The 25,408-nt window shown below is 43.0% G+C and overlaps 1 protein-coding gene across 1 annotated transcript in view; it reads right to left on the bottom strand.

Moving 5' to 3' along the window:
• Positions 1-25,408, bottom strand: part of IL23R (interleukin 23 receptor) — a 52,771-nt gene that overhangs the window by 24,348 nt on the left and 3,015 nt on the right. Inside the window, exons 3-11 of the mRNA XM_075936189.2 lie at positions 22,610-22,900; positions 20,431-20,554; positions 17,612-17,772; positions 15,835-15,980; positions 14,375-14,534; positions 6,503-6,585; positions 4,313-4,529; positions 3,109-3,306; positions 470-571 (exon numbers count right to left, since the gene is read on the bottom strand). Coding sequence (XP_075792304.2) covers positions 470-571; positions 3,109-3,306; positions 4,313-4,529; positions 6,503-6,585; positions 14,375-14,534; positions 15,835-15,980; positions 17,612-17,772; positions 20,431-20,554; positions 22,610-22,900 — 1,482 coding nt within the window. The remainder of the gene's footprint in view (positions 1-469; positions 572-3,108; positions 3,307-4,312; positions 4,530-6,502; positions 6,586-14,374; positions 14,535-15,834; positions 15,981-17,611; positions 17,773-20,430; positions 20,555-22,609; positions 22,901-25,408) is intronic.

Here is a 25,408-nt window from a genome sequence, read left to right as displayed (position 1 = left end):
TTGGGACCTGTACAGCTGTTTCTCCACAGGGGGTTAGTAAGGGTCACAGCTTTGCCATTTTCTCCCTGTAAAAAATGATGCTATTTCTCCCCATTGCACAAGTTTTAATCGACACGTGTGGAAATTGGCAGTTGATTCCCTTGAGCATCAGCCTTAATTATATTGTGTCCCATGATCTGCAAACTACATTATACTCATACAAAGCCAAAGTGCAACTGTTTCAGCAAGGTCCATGCTATTGGTATTCTAGTGTCCAAATTAAAACCCCTTCTTTTAAACTCCTTCTAAACTTCTACTTTTCTGTATCATTCAAGGAAGACTGGAGAAAATTGATGGGGTTTAGCCATCGTTTATAAAATTAAGTAACTCTACTAAATTGCCAAATCACAGAAAGATCTGGGAGAGGGGGATGTTTTCCATAAAGCTGAATATTGAAATGTTGCTTCCATCCCAGCATGAGTACACTTACCTAAATCCCCCAGAGAGAACTGGCCAGAACATGGCTTGCTTATTCCATCTTGATACACTGCATATACTGAAATGTTAATGAGAGTTTCTGCTTTGATGTCTCCTGAAAAAAATAGTGTTTTAATTAAAATTTCTATTCAAATTAAAGTTAAAATGGCAGAAAATTCTACCTGGCTATTTAAATAAAATGAGAAAAGAAGTTATATGGGAACAGGTGGGAGCTAGGAATGATTTAATTCCATTCCCATCACTCACACTCGCTGTACAGCTTGCACAAGTTGCTTGTGCAAACAACTGGTCAAATTTTTTTGGTGTGTGTATGGAAAATGTCAGTTTTTTGCAGTGGAAATTCAACTGCTGAATGATAAATTGCAAGCTCTGCTTTTTGGAGAGCGGAAGCAGTGCATCATGGGACTCATTGGCACTATGTATCATAGAAAGATGTAGTCTGACAGTGAAGCTTAGCCCAAAGAGGACAGTGGGAACACAAAGCAACTGAAGAACACTTCCAATGAGGCTCTGCAGCATGGCCAAACCAAAATATTTTGAGATTTTGGCTAAAATATTTTCATTTTGGGGGATTTTTACATTAATTTATGTATTTATATATTTATTTTTTATTAAAAAAAAGTTCTTGGAAATCTCTCTTCTTCCCCATCTCTAAGGGAAAAGTACCTATTAATACTACAGTGAAGATTAAATAATGTCTTTAAAGTGCTTTGAAGACGAAAAGCCCTATGGATACCGTGACACCACCATGAGTGGTGGCTTTCAAAAAATGCCTAGAAAAAAAAGTGTATTATTAAAAACTTCAGAAGGAAATTGCAGTTTAATACAGATTGAATAGTTAACTTATGTATGACGAATATGCTCTGATGCATAAAATTGGAGATTGTGTTGTGAGAGAATTTGAGTATCAAACTTTTCACCAATAATAAAAACTATAGATCTATAACTGCAGAATTAGAATTGCTACAGAATTTTTATGCATATGTGCCTTATAGCACATTTTAAAATCTCTGTGGTGATATATATTTTATTAGATGGTGGAATTAATTCACTGTGTTTCAGTTACAGGGAAGCTGGGTCTTCTGCACTGTGCATTCCACTTCAAAGCCTCTACTCACTAAGGCTACGTGTACACTGCGCAGTCTTGCACAAGAACATATGCAAATGAGGCACAGCGATGAATATCACCATGCCTCATTTGCATATGTTCTTGCTCAAGACTGGACAGTGTAGATGTAGCCTAAGGGTTTATGAAAGGGAATTATTTTAATATTCATTTATGATGTAAAACGAAATCCAATGACTACGAAGGATATACAGGCAGTCCCCGGGTTACGTACAAGATAGGGACTATAGGTTTGTTCTTAAGCTGAATTTGTATGTAAGTCGGAACTGGCTCCAGATTCAGCTGCTGCTGCTGAAACTGACCAGGGGCTGACTACAGGAAGCTGGAGGCAGAATTGCTCCGCCTCTCCGGCTTTGCTCCAGGTGTCCCTGGTCTGCTGGAGATGGTCCCCAGCAGACCAGGGGCACCCGGAGCAGCTTTTCTTGCCCCGGAGGTCGAGGTGGCGGGACCGCTGTTCTCTGGGCAGTCCCGCTGCCTGCGAGCTCCGGGGCGAGAAAGCCCCGTTCGTAAGTGCGGATCCGACATAAGTCGGATCCGCGTAACTCGGGGACTGCCTGTATTCATTTGTTGTTATAAGTTGTATTTATTGTGAAGAATGCAGCTGCCAGTTTCCACTTGAAGCAGGTTTCTCACATTTTCCTCATAATGTACCAGTACAGAATGAAATGCCAATGTGATCCCGTGGAAATGTGGGGATCAGGAACACTGCATTCACTATAATTGAGGGACAAGGGGGGTGAAGTAATTTATTTTCTTGGACCGATAGAAGTTGATGATGGTGAAAGAGACAAGCTTTTGAGCTACATAGAGCTCTTCTTCTTCTGAAGTTTCTCCAATAGAAGATGGTCCCACTAAGGACATTACTTCTCCTACCTTGTCTTTTTCTCATATCCTGGGATCAAAATGGCTACCAAAACACTGTATTCAGCATAAAGGGACACATGTCACAATCCTTATTTTGCTGGAAGCTTGACCTCTGTGGGAATTTTGCCTGAATAAAGCCTGCAGGTTGTGTCCCCTACAATTGGAGGGGGGATCAGCAACAAGAAACAGAGAAGACTATTGCTGCCTCACATATTACTGCCTCTTCTATTCTTTTGCTCTCTATAAAGACATATGAATTGGTACCAATCTTCCCTGCTCACGTATGACTTCACTACTCCCCACAATTTAGCCAAGTTTCATACCTATCTTCTCCCTCTTTGTGACTCAGTCCACTCTTCCACAGTGCAGCCTACATTTAGAACAGCCTCCTGCGTAATCTCCATGTTTCCAGTCCTAAGCCTCTTTCAGATCATGTAACTCTTAATTCCTGCCTATTTGCTACAAATGTTCACCTGCTCTCTTTTCTCCTATTTGTAATGTTAAAAGTACCAAGGGGATAGGGCTCAAATTAAATTCACACTCTTTGTTTTCTTTTGTTGTATTTTGAGCTACAGGGCTTTGTTTACACCTATAGCACTATACAGAAAGTAAATAGCAAGAAGACTGTTACCATATCTTACCCTGTATATATGTAAGTATCTCCTTGCTGGGGACTTTCTTCCATAAAATATTGTGTTGCGGATTATGCTGAGCTGCAGAAATCCATTCCACTATGAACCACAGAACTAATCTGCCAGTGTTTTTAGGCAGCTCCCATTTGACAAAGATTCCTCTCTGGTCATCATGTTTAATCTGCATGTTGGTGGGGGACTCAAAATCTAAAAAACAGAGGTAGGAGAAGTGATATGATTAAGGTGGGCTGGAACTTCTAGTCATAGGAAAACATTAAATGGCCCATTCTGTAAAGCGAAACCATTCTGTACAGCGAAACTGCCTGTGCTCTGACATAGTTTAAGAACGGATCTTTAAGTGTGTGTGTGTGTGTGTGTGTGTGTGTGTGTGTGTGTGTGAGAGAGAGAGAGAGAGAGAGAGAGAGAGAGAGAGAGAGAGAGAGATTTTACTGACATTGACATATTTTACAGATATTTCACATATTAAAGGCCCATTGTAACACCTGTTCTCTCTCAAAATCTGTACCTGTTGGTGCTTACAAGAAACAACCTTTGATTCTTCTAACAGAGATTCAAGAATAATCTGATTTTCCACTTTTTTTACCTATTACGCTTTCTATTTAGTAATTTTCACTACATTCCTTTCACTTACAGTTTCTGTGGGACTTTCCCCAGTTGCTGAGTGCAACTACGTTTTAGAAAACAGGAAAATGTGGTTGTGGAAAACCACAATCATTGGTCTGGGGAATCTGAGGCAGACTTAGACTCTGCAACTACTTCTATTTCCCTATTATTGTCGTTGTTTTACATGATGAGACATAAAGGTGAAACTGTCCATTTATTGGAAATGAAAGTAGTTATTTCCACAAAGGTCCTTTGTATATGGGGAAAATGCCCACATTCTGAGACAGTTTTCAAGACCTGATTTAAGCAGCATGGCTATGTCAGTTGGTGCTAGCCAATGCAGACAGGCCAAAACTTATTTTTAAACTTATTGTTGAAAATTATCACAGAAGAGCCTTTGAAATATATAGCTGCTTATTGTTTCCAGGGCACACAGCCTGGCATCTTCTGGAGAGCACTAAAAAGAAGTGGGTGGGAGCAGAATTTCCAGAGGGTTTTTTCTATTTTAAAGTAATATAGAGATGATCCCTTCCCCAGTTTTGACACAACCAGATTTCAGTTAAGCCTAATGATGTGTGCGTAAGCTTACCATTAAAATTACTGTACTCTTGGGTCACTGTTATACTGGCTGGCATGGAACTCCCCTTTGAATTATATGCAGTCACATAGAGGGTACGCATGGCTGGGGAAATCAGAACTTTGCACTGGGTATCTGATGTGTTACATAAGTTAACCACCTCTCCCCGGCTTTCTTGGAACACAGTGTATCCCAGAATTCTTCCTCGGGCATCTTTTGGAGCAAGAGGCTGAAAAAGATGGAAAAATAAATGCCCTTATTGAACAGTAAGTTATTTGCTTCCGCTGGGGATTATGTTCCTAGTTTCACACCATCCCCAAGGACAATGCTTCGCATGACATTGTAACTGTGAACCAAGAGTATTGTTAATTGATCTGAAGGATCTGAAAGGACTGGAGTGAGACTCATCAGCTTAGTTTGCTGAATACTCTGGACCATTTTTCCTATAGAATAGACCCAAACAAACATTGCCTCACCTTTATACAGCCATGCCATTGTTTTTGTGCTCTTTCTTCCTTTGAACAAAGTGGCTGGTTATTGCTTGTACAAGGAAAACATCAATTTTCATTTATCTGTGAGCTCCCATATAACCAGGATGGGAAATGCTCCCAGATGACCATTAATTCGGCTCCGCATTGGAGCTAAAACACTAAAATCTCCACCCTCCCCTTCCCCTTAGCTGTGCAGAGAGGACAATCTCACCCACTTATAGGGCATCAGAATCTAGAGGTGTGTCCCGCACCCCTCCCCACCACCTCCGTGTGTGCTTGGGAGAAAAAAGCAAAGACTAGCCAGCCAGAGGGACAGAAGCAGCTAAAGCAGGGACCTTTGTCTTTTCTGGAGAACTTTCTACAGTTTCAACAGGACTTTCTCTGCCTAGTGGTGCTTGCCTGTTTGCTCCAACCACTTTCTCCTCCTTCCCTCAGTCATAGGGTATGTCTGCACTGCACTTAGGTGCCCAGTGCTGGCCTGTGCTAGCTGACTTGGGCTGATGGGACTCGGCCCGCAGGTCTGTTTCACTGCAGTGTCAGCTTCTGGTGCTTGGGATAGGCTCTGGGTTCTAGGTCCCCTGAAGGTTTGCACTGCAGTGAAACTGCCCAGAACTTCCTGGCAGCGTAGACACACTTACCAATAGTCTCTTCATCCCAGCTTCACTCCTCTTACCTTCGTCTCCATCTCACTGTCCCCTTTCCATAAGTGTCCCCAGCAGGGTCGCTGACGGCCTCTGTGGGCCCCTGGGCAAAGTGCGGGGGCTGGCTCTGTGTTCACCGAAGGGGGGGAACTGGGACAGCTACCCAGAGCACCGCCCTTCCCTCATAGCCCGTTGACTGCCCCGAGTGTGTGGCATAGTACTCCGGTGGTAATTTAAAGGGCCTGAGGCTCTGGCCACTGCTGCTGCCACGTAGCAATGGTGGTAACTGGGAGTCCTAGGCCCTTTTGAATTGCTGGGCCCCAGGATGACTGCTCCCTTTGCCCCCTCCCCTCTCATCAGTGGGCCTGGTCCCTCTGCCTTCTACTTAGCTGATTTCCCCCGCAAAGAACCCCCGCTCCAGAAAAGTGGTGTCATGGCCACTAACATGCTGTTGCTGCCCTCACGCTATTCCTGCCGCAGATGTATTCTGCCCCTACCCTACCCTGTGTCTGTTTTGTCTATTTAGACTGTAAATTCTTTGGGTACATCCAAACTACACTTTATTTTCGAAAGAGGATATGCAAATTCTGCGGGAATTTGCATACCTTCTTCCAATCTCACTTTCGAAAACAGGTCTTTCCAAAGTGAAAGTAGTCTGGACACGTTTCTTTCAGAATCCCCCGCTTTTTCAAAAAACCGCTTTTCCTTAAAAAATGAGATTTATGCACTCTTTCTAAAGTTTTTTTTTTTTTTTCAAAAAAAAGTGTCCAGACTACTTTCACTTTGGAAAGACCCACTTTCGAAAGTGAGATTGGAAGAAGATATGCAAATTCCCATGGAATTTGCATATCCTCTTTTGAAAATAAAGCATAGTCTCGACATAGCCTTTGCGAAAGGGACTTTTTTTTCCTGTATTTGTACAACACCTAGTGAAACAGAGTCCAGGCCCATGACTGGCCCTTCTAGCTGTTACAGTAATATAGATAATAATAATTAATAATATAACACAATAAATAATTAATAAATGATATTTTAGCATCTCTCAGGGCTTGAAAAAGAAAATGCATTACCTTTATCAAGACGGTCACTTCTCGGCTACCATCTGTGTGTGCTGGACCCAGAACCCTCCACACATCAAGGATTTTAGAAGGTGCTGCGTTCAAAGGAAATACAGTAACTGAACAGATGAATTCTGGTATTAATATTTTAATAAGGTGATAGCCATGATTTGCCACGTGACTTACTAAACTTGGCTCAGTATTAAAACCAAAGAATGGCATAAGCAACTATTTTCAAACCACCCCTTTGGGGGGATTCTGAGATGCAGGCTCTGGAAGATATGTTTCTAATAATAATTAAGAACTGAGCTGCTGTTAGTTTAGCTCCTTAAGACAGCAGGGAAGGAGCTGATGATGCCTGGTCTCAGACACCGGCTGGCACATAGTTCTGCCACTACATCAGCGGAAACAACCCAACTCAGTAGAGTTATGTATTATTACTGTGTAGTATTTTGTGCACTATGCTATTAGTTTCTTAATCCCTCCATGAAATGAGCCTTTGAGGAATCATCACACCTTTCTTTTATCATGGGCTGGCAGTTACGTTCAACCAAGTCAGGCTTGCCTTGGTTCAGTCTGGAGTAGGATGTCGGTCTGGGTTTTCTCAGTAGAAGGCATTCTAACATCAAGTGCTCCTTCCCAGAGCAAACTCACCCCAGCATGTCTTTCATTTGGGCACCATGCAAGCCCTATTTATAACTGTGACTCGCTGGGGTCCACTGCCTTGTTTGCATGGCTTTGTGTATCTTCTGTCTGTCTTCCCCATCTCCTCTGTGGGAATGGGAAATTGTCCTTTTCTATTAGTTGGTAGTTGCCTTGAGAATCCCAGGGCTTCCCTCTGAACTATATGTAGTGAACTATTCCCAAACATCTGATTTGATTGACTTTTCAACTGAAGTTTTGTGGTTTGGTTTTATTGATTGACACTTATGCATGTTTTGGGATGGCCCTCCTACCAATGAATTGTTCATAGATTTATGGAGTTTAAGGCCAGAAGGGACTGTTAGATCTGTATCACAAGACATATTTCACCTGTTTACCATTGCATTGAAATGACTCACCCAATAACTTGTTTTTGGCTAACTCATATCTTTCAAAACAATAAATAGTCTGGTAGCACTTTAAAGACTAACAAAACATGTAGATGGTATCATGAGCTTTCGTGGGCACAGCCCACTTCTTCAGATGATCAGCTGAAGAAGTGGGCTGTCCCCACGAAAGCTCATGATACCATGCTTTGTTAGTCTTTAAAGTGCTACCAGACTATTTGTTGTTTTTAAAGTTTATCCTATATATACTAACTCGGCTACCCCCTGAAGCTTCATATATTTTGAGAAAGGCACCCAGTCTTGAAGATGCCAACAGATGGGGAATTCCCTTGATAGTTTGTTCTAGCAATTAATTACCGTCATTGTTAAAAACCTGTGCCTAATTTCTAATTTGAATTTGTCTGACAGTCTTAGGGTTTGTAATGGGGTATATCAAACCCACACTGGCCAGAGGGGTGGAGGACAGGCTTATTGGGTGGAGCAGGCCCCTCCTCCACGGCCCTTCTGGGCATGCTCGCCCTGCAGCACTAGTATAAAAGCCAGAGAAGCTGGTCAGTTGGGTCTGACCACCGGCAGGGAAGGAGCTCCTGCCCTAACCGAGGAGCAGCAGCCAGGGAAGCAGCAGCAGCCACAGCAGCAGCTGCCGCCTGCGAAGCAGCAGCCAGACACCAAACCACGTCCTACACAGCTGGACAGGGGTAGGAAGCAACCCAGGGCATGGAGCCAAGAGGCAGCCCGGTGAGCTAAGCACGTTTTGGAGGAATTCCCTACTGAGCCGGTGGTTGGGAATGTGCCCACCACCAACAGGGACCTGGGTTGGGGCCCAGTGGAGAGGGTGTGCCTGGGCCTCCCTATCCCCACCCCTGTGACCCCAAGGAGGGGAAGCATTGACTATGAGAAACTAGGCCTCTGGGCCTGTCTGTGAGGGTATGTCTACACTACCCTCCTAGTTCGAACTAGGAGGGTAATGTAGGCATACCGCACTTGCAAATGAAGCCCGGGATTTGAATTTCCCGGGATTCATTTGCATAAGCGGGGAGCTGCCATTTTAAAAACCCCGCTGGTTCGAACCCCGTGCAGCGCGGCTACACGGGGCACAAAATAGGTAGTTAGAACTAGGCTTCCTAGTTCGAACTACCGTTACTCCTTGTGAAATGAGGAGTAACGGTAGTTCGAACTAGGAAACCTAGTTCGAACTACCTAGTTCGTGCCCCGTGTAGCCGCGCTGCACGGGGTTCGAACTAGCGGGGTTTTAAAAATGGCGGCTCCCCGCTTATGGAAATGAAGCCCGGGAAATTCAAATCCCGGGCTTCATTTGCAAGTGCGGTATGCCTACATTACCCTCCTAGTTCGAACTAGGAGGGTAGTGTAGACATACCCTGAGTGACTAGGCTGCTGGGCCTGACCTGGAGTGACAAAGCTGCCAAGGTCTACTGATGAGGTATCAGTTTGCGGGGTGTCACCTCCTTGGAATAGCTACAGGGCAGGAGGCCCCATCACAGGGATGTTCAAATTAGATTAATCAACTAATCAAATAGTCAATAAGGGGCTCTTGTGCATTTCAAAGATTGAAACGCCGCATGGAGCCTGCCCCCAGCCTCTATGCAGCACTTCCGCTTTGAAATGTACAAGAGCCCCATCAGGGACTCTTGTACATTTCAAAGGTGGAACACCGCTGCTGCACCCCTACCCCCCCCTACAGAGCTGGAGCTGGGAGGAACTGGCTTTTAAGCAGGCTCCCCTCAGCACCCCTCTTCTTCCTCCACCTTGCTGCCTCTTTCTGATAGAGGCAGCAAGGGGTGCGGAGTGACTAGTCAACTATTGTGTTGACTATCTGATAATCTTTTGTTTATCGGATAGTCACTAGTCGATTAGTTGTTTACATCCCTATTCTGACTTCAACTTCCCACCTTTGGTTCTTGTTTTGCTTTTCTCCTTTAAATGAAAGCGCTCGTTCGTACTAGGTATATATTCTGCTAATTGAAGTATGCTGTCTTCACAAAGTACCTGTATCCTGTAATCAAATCACCTCTCACTCTGTTTGATAAGCTAAACAGTTTGAGATTGTCCCACCCTTGCATTGTTTCTTTGCCTCTAGTCAGTATCCTCTCCATTTTTTCAACATCCCTGTTAAAACATGGGTACCAGAACTGTACAAAATATTCCAGTACCAGCCACATCAATGCCACATACAGAGTTAAAATAGTCTCCTTAGTTTTACTAGTGCTTCTAGATCCAGGATCACTTTAGCCCTTTTTGCCATGTTATCACATTGGGAGCTCATGTTCAGTTGTTTGTCCCCTAAACCCTTCTCAGAGTCACTTCTATCCAGGGAACAGCCCCTCTTCAGTAGATGTGGCCTAAATTCCTTGTTCCTAGAGGTATATCTTTGCATTTGGCTACCTTAAAACATGTTTTCTATGAATGGGCCAGTGATTGTCTGTCTATTCCTGACAGGCCTGCCAGGGGTTAAAATCGTTAGACTGTCCAATTAACTACACAGGCTGTACTTGGAGGAGAAGCTGTGGAGCAGGGGGCTGACTGAGAAAAGAGGCTGGTCGGGAATAAGTGAGATTTCCATAAAGCCAGGGAACAGACAGCAGAAGGGGACCAGAGGGAAGGAGTCCCTAATTGCTCCCTGGAAAAAGGGAGATGTGGCTAGACATAAATAGCTTAGTTAATCCCTTGGAAGGGGTGTATGGTTTGACAAGCCTGGAAAAAAGGGAGAGCCGGAGAGGCAGGCAAGGCTCAGAGGAAAGCTCAGTGAGGAATGGGGTAGGTCAAACCACGCTGCTGATGAGAAGCTCTCTGAGCCAGGATCTGAAGTAGAGGGCAGTCATATATGCCCCTACCAGCTGCTGACAAAGTGGCACTGGTGGAGCAATGAGCAGGAATGCTGCCTGAGCCCATTTGCCAAGAGGGACTGTGATTTCCTGGAAGGTGGGACCATGTATGGTGACCCAGCCAGAGGGCCAAGTCACAAAGAGGAAGCTGTAGTTCCTGGACCAAGAGGGACCACATGATGAGACAGGATGGGTGAAGACATCATCGGGATGCAAAGTCTGGCAGAACTAATCTCCAGGATGGCCAGGAGGAGGCGCCAATAGCTAGGAGTAGACTTTGTCAGAGGACCCAGCTTAGCAAGAAATCAAGATTTCTCTGTATTACTGCCCTGTTGTCCCTCATTGACTGCTCCGCCAATCTTTCTGTCATCTACACCTTTTCTCATAGGGATTTTATATTTACTTCCTGACCATTGTGAAAACATTTACTAGCATCATGTGTCGTATCTGTAGAAGCCCACTAGAAACTCTCCCATTCCATGATAATTCCCATGGATAGCTACTTTTGAGATCTGTCAGCCAGCTCTTAATTCATGTAACATATTCTCTATCTATATTATACTAGAAGATTTACCTGGCTTTGCTTGGGTCCTTAACACAATTCATTTTTGTTTTTCTTCATTTAAATTCTTGACTGAGGTGGGGCTAGGGCTGAGGGTTCGGTATGCAAGCTTCTGAGGGAGAGAAAACTAACCCAGCCACTTCTCATTGCAGCAGCTTGGGGTCAGGATACATTCCCCTGCCTTTCAGGTAGGCTTTGTATTAATTTCTTTCAACTCCCCTTCCCAATGGGACCATTCTCACAACCACTAGACCCAACTTTACACAATATCCCCTCTCCCCTTTGAGAGAGAAACTTGTGAGGCTTTCTCCTGAGTTCCTAGTCCACTTTGGCCACATCAGGTATCGTCTGAATTTTTGTCTAAAAAACCCAAACCCTGTGATTGCCTTATTAAAATAGAATCTCTTATGTCCTAATCAATAGTGACAGAGGCTAAGTAGCCATCACACCAGTGAATGGGGTTCTAAACAAGAACAGTGTGATAAATCATGTCCAGATGGAATAAGAAATGTAGGGTACATCTACACTATCCGGGAGGTATCCCGGAAAAACTCTGCTGGGTCTAAGGAACATGTTTGGTCTCTGGTTTTTTTTTTGCGGAAGAGCAAACATGCTCTTTCAGGGAGCCCTGTATACCTTGTTCTATGTGGGATAAGGGCTCCACTGAAAGAGGAGGCTTTTCTGTCATTTGGACCCACCTAGACTGGTCCAAATGGCAGAAAAGCCTCTTACGGAAAAGCGATTGAGAAAAGCTATGCAAATTGCGGAGTGCAATTTGCATAGCTTTTACTGAAAAAAAAAACACTCTATAGTGTAGGTCAGGGCTACTCAACATGCGGCCCATTTGTTTACGGCCCATGGATGGGAGCCAAAACAAAAATGTAGTCAATATAATGGTCTTCTGTTGATATGTGTTTTAGTAGTTAAATTCCTGGACTGTCATTGCTCATTAAAAGTGCTGTTATATGGGTGGAAATTGGGTAAATATTGTATTTTATTCATATCAGCAGAACTGACTTAAATGGGGCTTGTGTGTTGTGTTGTCTTGCCTTAATCTTTGTATCCGTGCCCATCAGTGTTAAAAAAAGCTAATTGCATATAGTTGCATATATATTTGCATGTATATGCAATTACACTTAAGTTGCGGCCCTCAGCATGTACTGTGAGTATCATTGTGGCCCCTGGGGCTTCCAAAATTGAGTAGCCCTGGTGCAGACCCTAGCCTAACCCACAAGCTTTCTGGCTACTGACAATGTTGTACTATGTATTAGCCAGCAGAGGGCACCAGCAAAACACTGGTGTAGTGGTAACGCTGGGTGCTGTTTACGGATCTATAGATTGGACCCCCCAATCTGGCTCCGTCGGGACCTGACCTGTCCCGAATGGGGGAATTTGTGGCACTAGGGAAGGTCCCCTGCCACCAGCCCCCCAGTCAATGGCTCTCCTTGACTGCAGTGGGTTTAGCTCAAGCTTTGGATGGTGCTGCTCTACTGTTCCTGCACGTGCCCCTGCTGGGAGGCAGTGATCTAAGGAAGGTGTCACACTGCACTGGCCAGGGCAGAGGAGAGCCAGCTGCATTATGAGCAAAGGCAGAATAGGTAAAGCAGCTGTTTTACTAGCTCATTAAAAACATGAGGCAGAAGCTAGCACTGCCACTCTGGCTACGTCTACACTGGCATGATTTTCTGGAAATGCTTTTAACGGAAAAGTTTTCCTTTAAAAGCATTTTCGGAAAAGCGCGTCTAGATTGGCATGGATGCTTTTCCACAAAAGCACTTTTGCGGAAAAGCACCCGTGGCCAATCTAGACAAGGTTTTGCGCAAAAAAGCCCTGATCGCCATTTTAGCCATCAGGGCTTTTTTGCACAAAACAGTACTGGCCCTCTTGCGCAAATGATTTGCGCAAGAGGGCTTTTGCTCGAACGGGAGCAGCATAGTATTTCCGCAAGAACACTGACGATCTTACATGAGATCGTCAGTGTTCTTGCTGAAATTCAAGCGGCCAGTGTAGACAGCCGGCAAGTTTTTCCGCAAAATCATCTGATTTTGCAGAAAAAGTTGCCAGTCTAGACACAGCCTCTGTGTTCATATCAACACCTTTCTTAGGAAGGTTTTTTATATATGTTAAGACTCATAAGAACCCTCTGAGATAGATGTGAGTTGTACCCATCCAGCAGGTATATATTCAGAGGCAGAGAGAGGATAAAATGATGCCTCAGTCATTGTCAAAGCCAGGCATGGAATCATAATGTCCTGACTCCAGATCTCCTATGTTAACTATTCTATATGCTTAAAAAACAATAGCTAGTCCTGTGGCACCTTGGAGACTAACAAATATATTATATCATATCTTGAGATTTTGTGGGTACAACCCACTTCCTCAGATGAGTTGGAGTTGTTATTTGCAGTCTTTTTTTAAGCCCAGTTGACCCCAGGGTATTAGAGAGACATCCACAAAGTGGAAGCGGTAATATCTTATACTGGACCAACTTCTGTTGGAGAAAGAGGCAAGATTTTGAGCAACAAGTGACGTGAAAGGGTGTCTCCATGGGCTGAATCATGGCATTAACTAAATGAAATCTATCTTGATTGGATAAACATCACAGAAAAGTTGAAGGCCAAACATTACAAAATGTCAATCTCTTTGCACATACATTTGCATGTGTGTGTGTGTGTGTGTGTGTGTGTGTGTGTGTGTGTGTGTGTGTGTGTGTGTGTGAATTGCAGGCGCAAACCTGGATATCTGCACCTCTAGCTACCTAAGTGCAGGTCAGAAAAGGGAGGTTATACCTCAGCCCTTCTTAAAAACATCCCCTTTATGCTTTTAAGGTATGAAATGGTGTGTCATATGCCATTACAAATATATTTATTCCCCTATAGTCTGCCAACCAGAAGTGGGAAGTGTTTGCAGCAAGAGAGATTGTCCCATAGGGCATGGCTTAAGTGACTTTTTTTTTAAACATTTAGTCTGATTAGAAAATCAAATGCTACATTCCAGTTTTACATTGTAAGGGAGAAATTCTGGTTTCTCTGTTGGATTAAAGAGGAAGAAGATACAAGAATGCTTCTTAATCAACATCATAGCACAGAGGCAGGATTCCCCCTCAATGATTGAGAGCACCAAGAGGTGGACCCAGCTAACACTTCCATTCCTTGCACCCTGGCCCACAGGGACTCTGGTAGGCTGGCAGGGGTCAGGCATAGCTAGACTTCCATCTAGCATGCGCTGATATGGGATCTGCTGCTCCAGGAAGGAACACCTGAAGTGCACTGATTCTGCATGTTCAAGAGCACAGTTCTGCACCATTCCACTCTCTTGGATAACTGCCTCAAACAGGGGAGCCCTCTCATTCAGTTTAAAAGCAGAGAAAAAGTGATGCAAGCGAGCTGGAGATGGAGAAATCCCCTTGCAAGCCTGGGTATGAACTCACCAGCTTCTGGGGTTGAGTAAACAAAGGGCACGCTCCATCCACTCCAATAGCTTTGGGCACGTATTAATCGGCACCTCACTTGAAATTCATACTCTGTGTTTGACTCCAAGTAATACTCCATGTGTGGCACATTTGTCACATTGCTGTTCCATCCTTTCATCTAAAATTGACAAACAATATAACTTTCCAAGCTGTAGTAACGTAGCCTTGTGAAATTAGACATTCTTTCTAACGTATTGGAACCTATTAATGACACTATAGCAAGTCCTGCCCCAGTGGAGGGAGTCAGCATCAGTCTTCCCAGAGCTCCCAAGAGTACAGGATCAGTGTGGGCACTGCACTGTGCCTTAGCCTAGAGCCGTATCCCTGGCCAATGTGGAAGGGGCGTAGCCATAGTCCTGTCCCTTTCTTGTCTGTTTGCACCTCTGGGGGAGTCAGGAGAAAGGAGTAGCTGCCAAATGGAAAGACTGGAATTGTGCCATGCCTCTAGCAGTATCAGGGGTGGAGAAAGTTCTCTACATACACCCAGGACCTTTTGCACAGTAAATCATGGGTGGTGCAAAATGGAGCCCTAAGCATCTGATGTTGCATAGACCTACAAAAGCAACCTCCTTGCTTAGGGATTTACTATGTTGGACATTATACCAATAAGCGGTAAGGTGTGAATTTAATCCTCAATAGTTATGGTAGTATAACTCCCCTGGAGGACACTCGTATTCTCATATGAATAACTTTTTCTAGCTCAGTTTGGAAGTGATTTAATCTAAACTCTGACGTAGGAATAACACTGGGAAATATCTTGACTATTGTGTTACTTTTCCTTTGCTAGGTACAGGGTTTATCTAAAGAATTCTGCAAGTACAGAGGTAAACTATTTTGAGTTACAAAGCAATGAAAGTCTGCATGTGGCTGCAGGTATTACTTGAATATCTCAGTTGGAGCCTTCTCTCTTTCAAATCACCTGTTTGGGTATGTCTGGACTGCATCCCTCTGTCAGCAGAGGGATTCAGATTAGGCAGGTTGACATTGCAAATGAGGCAAGGATTTAAATTTCCCGCGCCTAATTTGCATAAAAATGGCCGCTGTATTTGCCAACTCAGCACTTTGTCAGCAAAAAGCGGCAGATCCCCCTCTAGACTGCCGCTTTTTGCCGACAAAGTGCTGAGTCGGCAAAACGCAGTGGCCATTTTTATGCAAATTAGGAACGGGATATTTAAATCCCCAAATACTCTTGTTATGGTGCTATTATGTCCATAGGTAGGACATGCATCACTTGCAAATCCTTGTTTCATAGACATTCTCCTTGCATGACTTGAACACAGCAAATTGGTATCAATAACCTAGCCCAGTGATCTTTCATGCAGTGCCAAATCCTGCTCCCACTGATGGTAGTTTTGTCATGGATATCAATGGGAGCAGCAGCAGGCCCATGTTAATTAGCTGAGAAAGGGTTGACTCACATGCCACGTTTGATCTGCCAGCACTTTGTATCTCTCTTCACAATAAACGTTCTCAAATGATGTTTGCTTTTGCCAATGGATTATGGTTTTTGGGGAAGAATTGTCTGTTGTTTCAACCTTGGTGATAATAGGTGTAGCTGGTATCACTACAAGAGAGACAAAAGAATGATGAATCTATTCTGGGCCTATGAAGAAAATGGCATCAGTATATGCTCTGCTATAATGATTTATATACTTCATCACGAAGGACAGTTGTTCTTTGGAGAAAAATATATCTTGATTTTTTTCAGCTTAACCTGTTAAAAAAGCCCTATCAGATAACAAGTGCTGTACAGTATCACTGTCAGTTAAAGAAAACCTTCCATTAATCAGTTTTATACTTTCACTGTGAATTTAATGTTGGAAATAATAGAAAGTGTGAATATCTTCTGTAACTGCAACCAAATCACAGGCTTTCAATGTTAAACGACAAGTACTTTAGGGTATGTCTACACTTGCACCCTCTTTCGAGAGAAGGATGCAAATGAACAGGGCTTGCCGAGCTGCGGCGAGCCCTGCTCGCCAGCCGCGCTGTCCGTCGATCTGCACATGTGTAGATTGTTCTGCACATGCGCAGATCGCCCGAACCTGGCTCTTCCGGGTTGTAATCTACTCGCCACAGGCGAGTAGATTACATAATTTGTTGAGCCCTGCAAATGAAAACATTCAAAATTGCAAATGAAGCCAGGATTTAACTATCCCGTGCTTCATTTGCATAATCACGTTATGGCACTATTTTGAAATAACAGATGCTGTGTGAACACGTTATTTCGAGAGAAAATTCTTCTCTCGAAATAACCCTTATTCCTCATAAAATAAGGTTTAACAGTTATTTCGAGAGAAGGGTTTTCTCTCGAAATAACGCGTCTACACAGCGTGTTTTATTTTGAAATAGCGCGATTTCAAAATAACGCAATTTTGCAAATGAAGCACGGGATATTTAAATCTCGGCTTCATTTGCAATTTTGAATGTCTTCATTTGCATCCCTCTCCCGAAAGAGGGAGCAAGTGTAGACATACCCTTACTCAAATCCAGCACATCACAAAAAAACTAAGGACAGAGTATAGTGACTAGTAAAAGAATATTGACCAACAGACCAACTTGCAAAAAACAAATGAGAGGCCCATAGAATAATAGAACAGGAGGGAACCTTGAGAGATCATCAAGTCTAGTCCCCCACATTCATGGCTGGACCAAGCATCATCTAGACCAGTGTTTCTCAACCAGTGGTACGAGTACCCTTAGGAGTACTTGAGAGAAATCTGGGGGTTACATCAACACAACCGAAATTGGGAGAACTGAATTTTTTTCTTTTACAGTGCTTTATTATTTTTGTACTTTTTACACCTAAAACATTTCATCACCTGCCTGGCTACGATTAAATTGTTTAAACAAATGTGTTGTGATGGTAGAAAAAAAAATCTTGTGTCTGTGAACTGTAAGTAGTGGGGGTATTTATAATTTTTAAAGGGATACTTTATAAAAAAAGGTTGAGAAACACTGATCTAGACTAGCTGACAGTGTGACAGTGTATCAAAATGCACATCAACAGCTGTTTCCCTAATGTTAAATGGTATTCTGTGTGCAATGGTGTGTAATTTATTACCAATGTTCATAAGAAAATTTCAGTTCTGCACATCCATCTAGATATAGATTTTATCACTCTGGTGAGGGTTTTTGTAGTTCATGCATATTACAACCTGCTTGCAAAGCCATTACTGAATTACCGTATGTTACCTAAATCCTCCAGGTTAACTTGCAGATGCTCTGAATGGGCTGTGCCTAAGACGTTTTTGGCTTGGACCCAAACAGCATACAGTTTGCCTCCTTGTAGTTTGCTCAATGGAATGTTGAGAATTTCATCTGAAGGAAATGCTTCCTCCTCCTCTGTTTGTAAACTAAGAAGCAAAAAGCATCCGCAGTGAATTCCTCCCCCTATTAAGGCCAATGGGTATTTGGTCATTGACTTCAATAAAGTGAGGAAAGAGTTTAAACCAATACAAGTTAAATTAATAATCCCTGAGATGGTAGAACCACTGCATTGTTACATCAGTTTTATATCCTGTCTTACCTCCTGCAGCCCATTAACTCATTTAAGATTAGTGGTATGATAATAAATTGATCCTCCTGTACTGTGGCTATAGCCTACATCCTGGAACAATTGGTCACCCAGTCCTAATAGGATGACCGGCGGGCTAGTGATGCCACCACTTTCTTTAGCAATATACGCCATTGTCAAATCAATACTGATGCAATAAGGGCTTTTCCTACTACTTTGTTGTCTCTTAACCCAATTATTTCCCATTACCAGAATTCTGAAAAAAAGAAAGATGATGATTTCTCATTCACTGCATATTTGTTTGTACATCAGTTTGCTCACAGTGTTGTGTTTTTCTCAGTGGAATGGAGTCTGTATTCAGTTCTGTGGAGCTACTTAAAAAGCCTAAACTACAGATAGGAGCTAAGCAATGAGGAAGAATTCTGCAGTCACCACTACAGGTGAGCCCCACACTTACAACCTAATTGGTTGCTGGAGAACCGTGGTAAGTTGAGCCGTCATAAGTCAAACCCTTATTTCTCATAGGCGCAATGTTATAAATGGTGATTCCATTCCTGGAAATCCATTTCATACCCTAAAAATACCAAAATTGACTACAGAAATGGAGGAAAACTAAACTAAATAGTTCAAATAATGCACAAAAATAACTAAAAAGTGAAGACTGATGTGGTGGAGACACGTGCAGTTCAAGCAGCAGCTGCAGACTGGCAAGTTTGACTGATTTGTATGTTTCCTGTGATGATGCGTGGAATCTGCGTTGTACACCGTCATAAATGCTAGCTGCTCAAGTAAATTGGGGGGTTTTAGGAGCTATCTCTCATGGAAAAAAATGGTTGTAATTGCAAGGGGGAGGGGGTTGTAAGTTGGGCGGTTGTAAGTTAGGCGTTGCCTGTATAGCATTTGAACATTTATTTAAATAGTTGCTTTAGAATCTCAAGACATTGTGGTAGATCACAGTATCACAGGACCTCTTTGAGAGCTGGTTAAACAACTTGACACTATCTCTGGATATTGGGTCCTTGCTGACAAACATGCCATATGTTTGAGGGTAGAAGGTTTACTTTAGATTTCCTTTCTTCTCCACCCCACCTTCTGTTTCTGACTTGCCTATTTCTCACGTTCCATTTCACTGTGGGGTTTTTTATTAATCTGTGGGCAGTCAGTTTTCCCTCTGCTGTTAAGTGTCATGAGTACGTGTATGCTACTGAAAAAAGATGGTTCAATTCTTGGATCTATCACAAACTTCCTATGTGACCTAAGGCTGTTACTTAACCTATCTGTGCCTCCTCTCTAAAATGGGGATATTATTTTCCTCTTCATCCTCTCTTTGGCTTGTCTGTTTAGATTGTAAGGATCTTTGGGGCAGGAAGCCACCTCTTGCTATGTGTGTGTCTACTCTATAATTGGAGGGGGGATTACAGCTTGAGTAGGCAAACCCATACTAGATTTAATCTTGCGAGCACAGCTAAAAAGACCAGTGAAGACACAGAGGCATGGACCCCAGAGCTGGCTATACACACCTGCCTGGAACTCTCGGCACATACTACTGTTGTTAGTCTGTAATACTGACTGTGCCACCATGTCTTCACTGCTCTTGTTACGCACACTAGCTAGATTAAAGATACAGTGTGGATATGTGATTCAGTTGCCCATCCAATTGCAGCATAGCTATACTCCGTGTCTGTACAGTCCCTAGCACAATGGGGCCCTGATCTTGTTGGGAAGGCTAAGTGTTACCGATAACTAATACTGTCTAGCACCTCCCAACAGAGCACGTGGCCCTGCTCCCCCACTGCACAAGTTCAGTTTTACAGAGGAATAAATCCACGGAGTCCTACGAGCTCGAGATTCGTCAGCGTACACCTAACATAACACAAAAAGCCTAAATCAGGACTATTGAATAGAAAGGTGGCTTTTATTTTACATTCTTGGTTTAGGTTTGACTACCAGAAACACATCCTCAACTACGAGCTAAATAGCACTGATTAGACATCAACACTGAACGGAAATGTAAATCTGAAAAAATTTAAATCCTAATACCTCCACCTGGTGTTAAATAAGATCGACCCAGATACACAGAGCAGTTCATGTGAGCTGAAGAGATCAGTAAGGCAGTGTTCTAGAAAGTGTAAGTAGGACACTCTGTCTTTCCAGTCATCAAAACTAGAGCATGTGTATAATCGTACTTGGTTTGTGGCTGCTGTTGCTCTGACCACACATGTTTAGACTGTACAGTCATACTGGAGCTCCAGATTACAGAACTTCTCTGTCTTACCTGCTGCCCCCAACTAACCTAGTTTGTTCTTCGGTTTTCTTTTCATGCCCTTAGCACCGTTACCACAAAGCATCTTGTAAGTGAGGGAATCAGTGAGGGCCTCCTGCTCTTATTCCATTCAAATGCTCAGAGCCCTCTCCTGAGCTGCATAGAGAGCCCTGTACTTCAGCTGTTCTTGGTTTTCAATTAAGCACAGCAAGAAGCTGTCATGGCAAGACTTACCTCTTCAGGTAGAGAATGTACTTAGTACTTAAGTAGGTGTGCTTCCCTGGGTCCCAAATACAAGTCAGGTGGTCTGAATGTTCATAAATGACACAAGATAAATTGGTTGGACTGTCCGGTGGATCTGCAAAGATAGATGATATACAAATATATGCCCAGTCAATCGTTAAGGACTGGACGTTTAGACATTTGAAACTGTAATGTCCTATAGAACCTACACATGCATGTCTATATCTTTGAACAGAAGTTATGAAGATGTGCTGCCTTGTCCCATAACAGTTGGATACCAGAGTCAGATGATTGTGTTCTTCTGTGCCCAGGACCGTCTGTAGGATATATGGGGCTCTATGCACCACTATTACACTGGTACCCATATGCTCAATGGCAGCTGGGTTTGGGATGCTGACTTTTTTTAGAGATGTGACTTTATAATCTTCAGCAACACACACATGAAATATTTTCAAAGCAAATTAAACTAAGGTCCTCTGTAGACTAACACAGGCAATTCAGAAGCTCACAGCATGTACCTGGGATAGGCAAATCCCTATTAATGGCTTCATTACCACTTGAATGGCTCTTTCACAGGTTCACGATTCTGGCAGGCTCTTTCACTTTGAACTAGATCCTCTCCACAGGAAGCAGAGCCAGAAAGCAGGGAAGAGACCAGTGGGTGGAAACTAAGACCCAGTGATGCCCCCACATTTTCAGGTGCCTTACACTGCTGCATATTCTTTGTATGGGTAAGGGCAGCCCGGCCTGTGTCTTTCCATAGTGGGTTTTAACTGAGACTTTAACATTTTCCATCAGTATTGATTACATTAATCTTCCATTGGATTGGAACATGGGAACTCATTGTCCCCCGGCTGCTGGTACAGCATGCCTGGCACCTCTGCAATGCACTCTGCCAGAAGCACACTTAATGTGGCCACATCAGTAAAGCTAAGTGGACACCTCCCTCTGCAAGTTGAGATTTCCTTCTCTCACTCTTAAAGCTACAGGCTCCAGGGAAATGTTGTGTGTTTGCTCTTTCTAATTTATAATGTTAATGAGCCCATTTAAGCCATGCCAGTGGGGCCCAGATACCACATGGATGGCATGTATTTGTTATGATGATTTGTTACCTCTGTGGGGTAGATAAGTAGTATTTTTCCCATGGGTACAGTGAGGAAGGTATGCATGATGGGTTGGGGGACAGCCTACCACATGCTGATAGGCAGCAGCCTAGGATCTGAAAGCAAAGACTGCCCAAACGGTATTAATCCCAGGCCAGATGTGTGACTTCCAGCACACTCAATCAAGCACACTGGTGATACATCTGACTGTACGGCTCTCTTGCCTGCAGAAGGTTCATGTAGCTGCTGTGATAAGAGACATGGGGAAGGGATTTAATGTTACACAGCACAGCATTAGAAATTGTTCAGCCATGCCTGCATAAAATGCACAAATTTGGAAAAGAAACCATCTTTTCCTCAACTCCTTCAGCACTTTGGCTGCTCCATTTTTCTCCTCTCAGCTCCACACATCAGGGTATCCATACTAATGAGAGTGTGGAAGGAAGTAAACTGTGGCACATCAGTTTGCCTCTCGATGCCTCAGTTTTCCTATACATAAAATGGGGACAATGGTAGTGACCTCCCCGTAAAGTGGTTTGAAATCTACCATTTAAAAAGTGCTCTATAGGAGTTAGGTGGTGTGATAGCTTGGTATTACATGCACTACGTTACTTCTGCTACTTGACTCGGATTTCAGTAGCTCCTTGCCATTTGACCAAGCATAGGACAGTGAAAGAAGGATAGTTTCAGTATCATGTTTAGATACCTACACAGCCGTTTGACAGAACATGCACCGAAGTTGCTACTAATAATGTATATCAGATGACTTCAGTTACAACATAACTTGCTGGTTAACTACAATATATATATTGAATTACTAACAAGCCCCCAAACCCTTTATTGCTAAATAAAATTAAAAATAGAAGTTTAACTTTTCAACTGGAAAATATACCAACATTGTTTGGGGGAGGAGGGGTCAGGAAGGAGCATCTAAAAATATTATCTGAAAATAGCCTGCAGTTCCCAGCACCTCAACACTGACTGGGAAGAAGTAATAGTTAATAGCAGCTTAACTGGGATGAACTAGAATTAGTGAAAAGCCATCATACATCCAGTAAATTACTTACATCCTGCAGAAAATTGTGTTCCACATACTAACACGTCTGTGTGGCCACACTTGGCATAACATATGACGGTGGAAAATGGTTTTCTGAAATCATGAAGCTGAAGTTGCAGTGTGGTTTTGTTTCTTGTTAATAATTTGTCGTCTATTTGAGTAGTATCATTTAGTATCATGTATAACTTTGCCTTTTGGCAGTTTACTGTAGAGTGGCAATTTATAGAAATGTTCAAGCCCATCTGAATGACTGGAGCTGGTTCAATCCACACGTGTCCAGCGCAGCGAAGGTTTATGACACCTGTGAAAGCATAAGTTGATTGTAATAAAGCTTTAAATAGAAGATGCTAATGTTTCAGCTATGCAGTGTATTTGGCTATACTTCTTTTTGACTAGTCAAATGACTCCAGTGACCACTGCTTGAAACCAGACCTTAATGAACAAAGTTAGATAATTGTACCTGGTTCCTCCAGTACTCTAGAGTGGCATCCTGGAACTTCTGTATCTACTTCAGATGCAGTTTAAACAATGGAGGCATCTATTGATTAAGTTATGAACCTCTCTTGTAAAGCACTTTGGGTATGTCTACACTACTACCCTAATTCGAACTAGAGTGGTTAATGTAGGCAACTGAAGTTGCAAATGAAGCTATTAGGCTTTTGAGGAGCGAGGAGTAACGGTGGAACGAGGAGTAACAGTAGGTCGAATTAGAAAGCCTAATTCGAACTACCTACTCCGTGCCGCGTGTAGCCACGGGCACGGAGTCCGAACTACGTGGGCTTTAAAAATGGTGGCGCCCGGCAAGATGCAAATGAAGCCCGGGATATTTAAATCCCGGGCTTCATTTGCAACTTCGGTTGCCTACATTAACCACCCTAGTTCGAACTCGGGTGGTAGTGTAGACATACCCCCTGAGATCTGTTGATGAAAAGCATTATATAGGAACTACGTGTTATTTTTTAAAAAATGAATGATGCCATCAATCTAATATCCCTTGTACTATTTATTTTGATACTAAATGTAATCTGAACCTGCATTTTAAGTTTGTCTTAGACTTTTGCATTGAAACTACGTGAAAAGTACTTGTTTAAGAACATAAGAACAGCCATATTGGGTCAGACCAAAGTTCTGTCTAGCCCAGTATCTTCTGACCATGGTCAAAGCAAGTTGCCACAGAGGGAATGAACAGAACAAGTAATCATCGAGTGAACCATCCCATGTTGCCCATTCCCAGCTTCTGGGAAACAAAGGCTAGGGACACCATTCCTGCACATCCTGACCAGTGTTCCCTCTAAGCTGTTCAGCAGCACAGCTTCACAGGTAATTAATCAGCCTTGCCCACTCAAAGTCTCAGGGCTCCTCCTTGCATGGAGCTGATTGACTGGGTGGGGCTGATTAATCACCTATGAAGCTGTGCTCACACCCAACTTAGAGGGAACACTGATCCTGACTAACAGCCAGTGATGGACCTATCCTCCATGAATTTATCTAGTTCTTTTTTAAACCCTGTTATAGTCTTGGCCTTCCTCTGGCAATGAGTTCCACAGGTTAACTGTGTATGAAGAAATACTTCCTTTTGTTTGTTTTTTAATCAAAGATGATCAGTGAAATTGTAAAATTTTCATCATAAACTATCTCATGACAATTTGTCATTAGCACCTGATTGGAATCAATTGATTTTATTTCAGACTGTCTGTAGACTTCTAAATACAACACTGGATCAGATTACTTGCCATCCATGTTTAGAGGAATGTGCAATAAATTGCCCTTATTCTATCAGAGCAGAAATGTAGTTGTGGGGAAGGTCTGAAAACCTGTCACCATTGAAGTATCAGAGGGGTAGCCGTGTTAGTCTGAATCTGCAAAAGCAGCAAGGAGTCCTGTGGCACCTTATAGACTAAATGAAGTGTAGGAGCATAAGCTTTCATGGGAAAGACCCACTTCGTCAGATGCATCTGACGAAGTGGGTCTTTGCCCACGAAAGCTTATGCTCCTACACTTCAGTTAGTCCATTGAAGTATGTGGGAGTTTTGCTGATGAAGTTAATGGAGCCAGTATTTAACTTGCGTGTGCATGCCCACATGCACAGCTATGGATAGCTAATGAGAGCTTAGAGTTTAGATCACAATGTCATGCTAAGGAGGCCATCTCTTCAGCAAATTTGTGGCTCGAACCCTGGAGTACAGAAGCCCCTGTCTTCCAGACCCTCTAAAACAGATGCTGACTGAGTAAGGGGGGTGATGCACTCTGTGGGTACATCTACACAGCAACATTATTTCAAAATAACTTAGTCTGCATCTACACAGCAGGCAGTTATTTTGAAATAATGTCAAAATACTGTCAAGCTAGAGGATTTCTTATTCCAACTCCTGTAACCCTCATTTTATAAGAAGTAAGGGAAGTCCGAAGAAGAGTGCTCTATTTCAAAATAAGTGCTGTGTCGATGCTTCCTATTTCAAAATAAGCTACGCAATAAACATAACTCGATTTGCGTATCTTATTTCCAATTAAGCCCTGCTGTGTAGATGCACCCTGAGATATCACTCGCTTTGAAAGTAATGGGATCTCCTGGGAAGCAAGGTGCTAGTGAACATTAACAAGGATGTCAGAATATGGCCCAATGGCCAGTATTTATCAATGACTACATACTTAACTGACAGCAGCACCAATTAGTGTAAGGTCAGCAGCACCTTTGCCACCATATGAGGCAGCATGCAGCTGACAAAGAAACAGACTGGGGAAACTGATTTTCATTCCAAGTTGGTTTTACTCTGAGTGTCACCTTGGTCTGACAAAGAGCATGAGAAAA

Source organism: Pelodiscus sinensis, chromosome 9 (assembly GCF_052426305.1).
Source record: "Pelodiscus sinensis isolate ZL-2025 chromosome 9, ASM5242630v1, whole genome shotgun sequence".
NCBI lineage: Eukaryota > Metazoa > Chordata > Testudines > Trionychidae > Pelodiscus > Pelodiscus sinensis.
The sequence above is the reverse complement of the archived record's forward strand: the minus strand, read 5'-3'. Positions and strand labels throughout refer to the sequence as shown.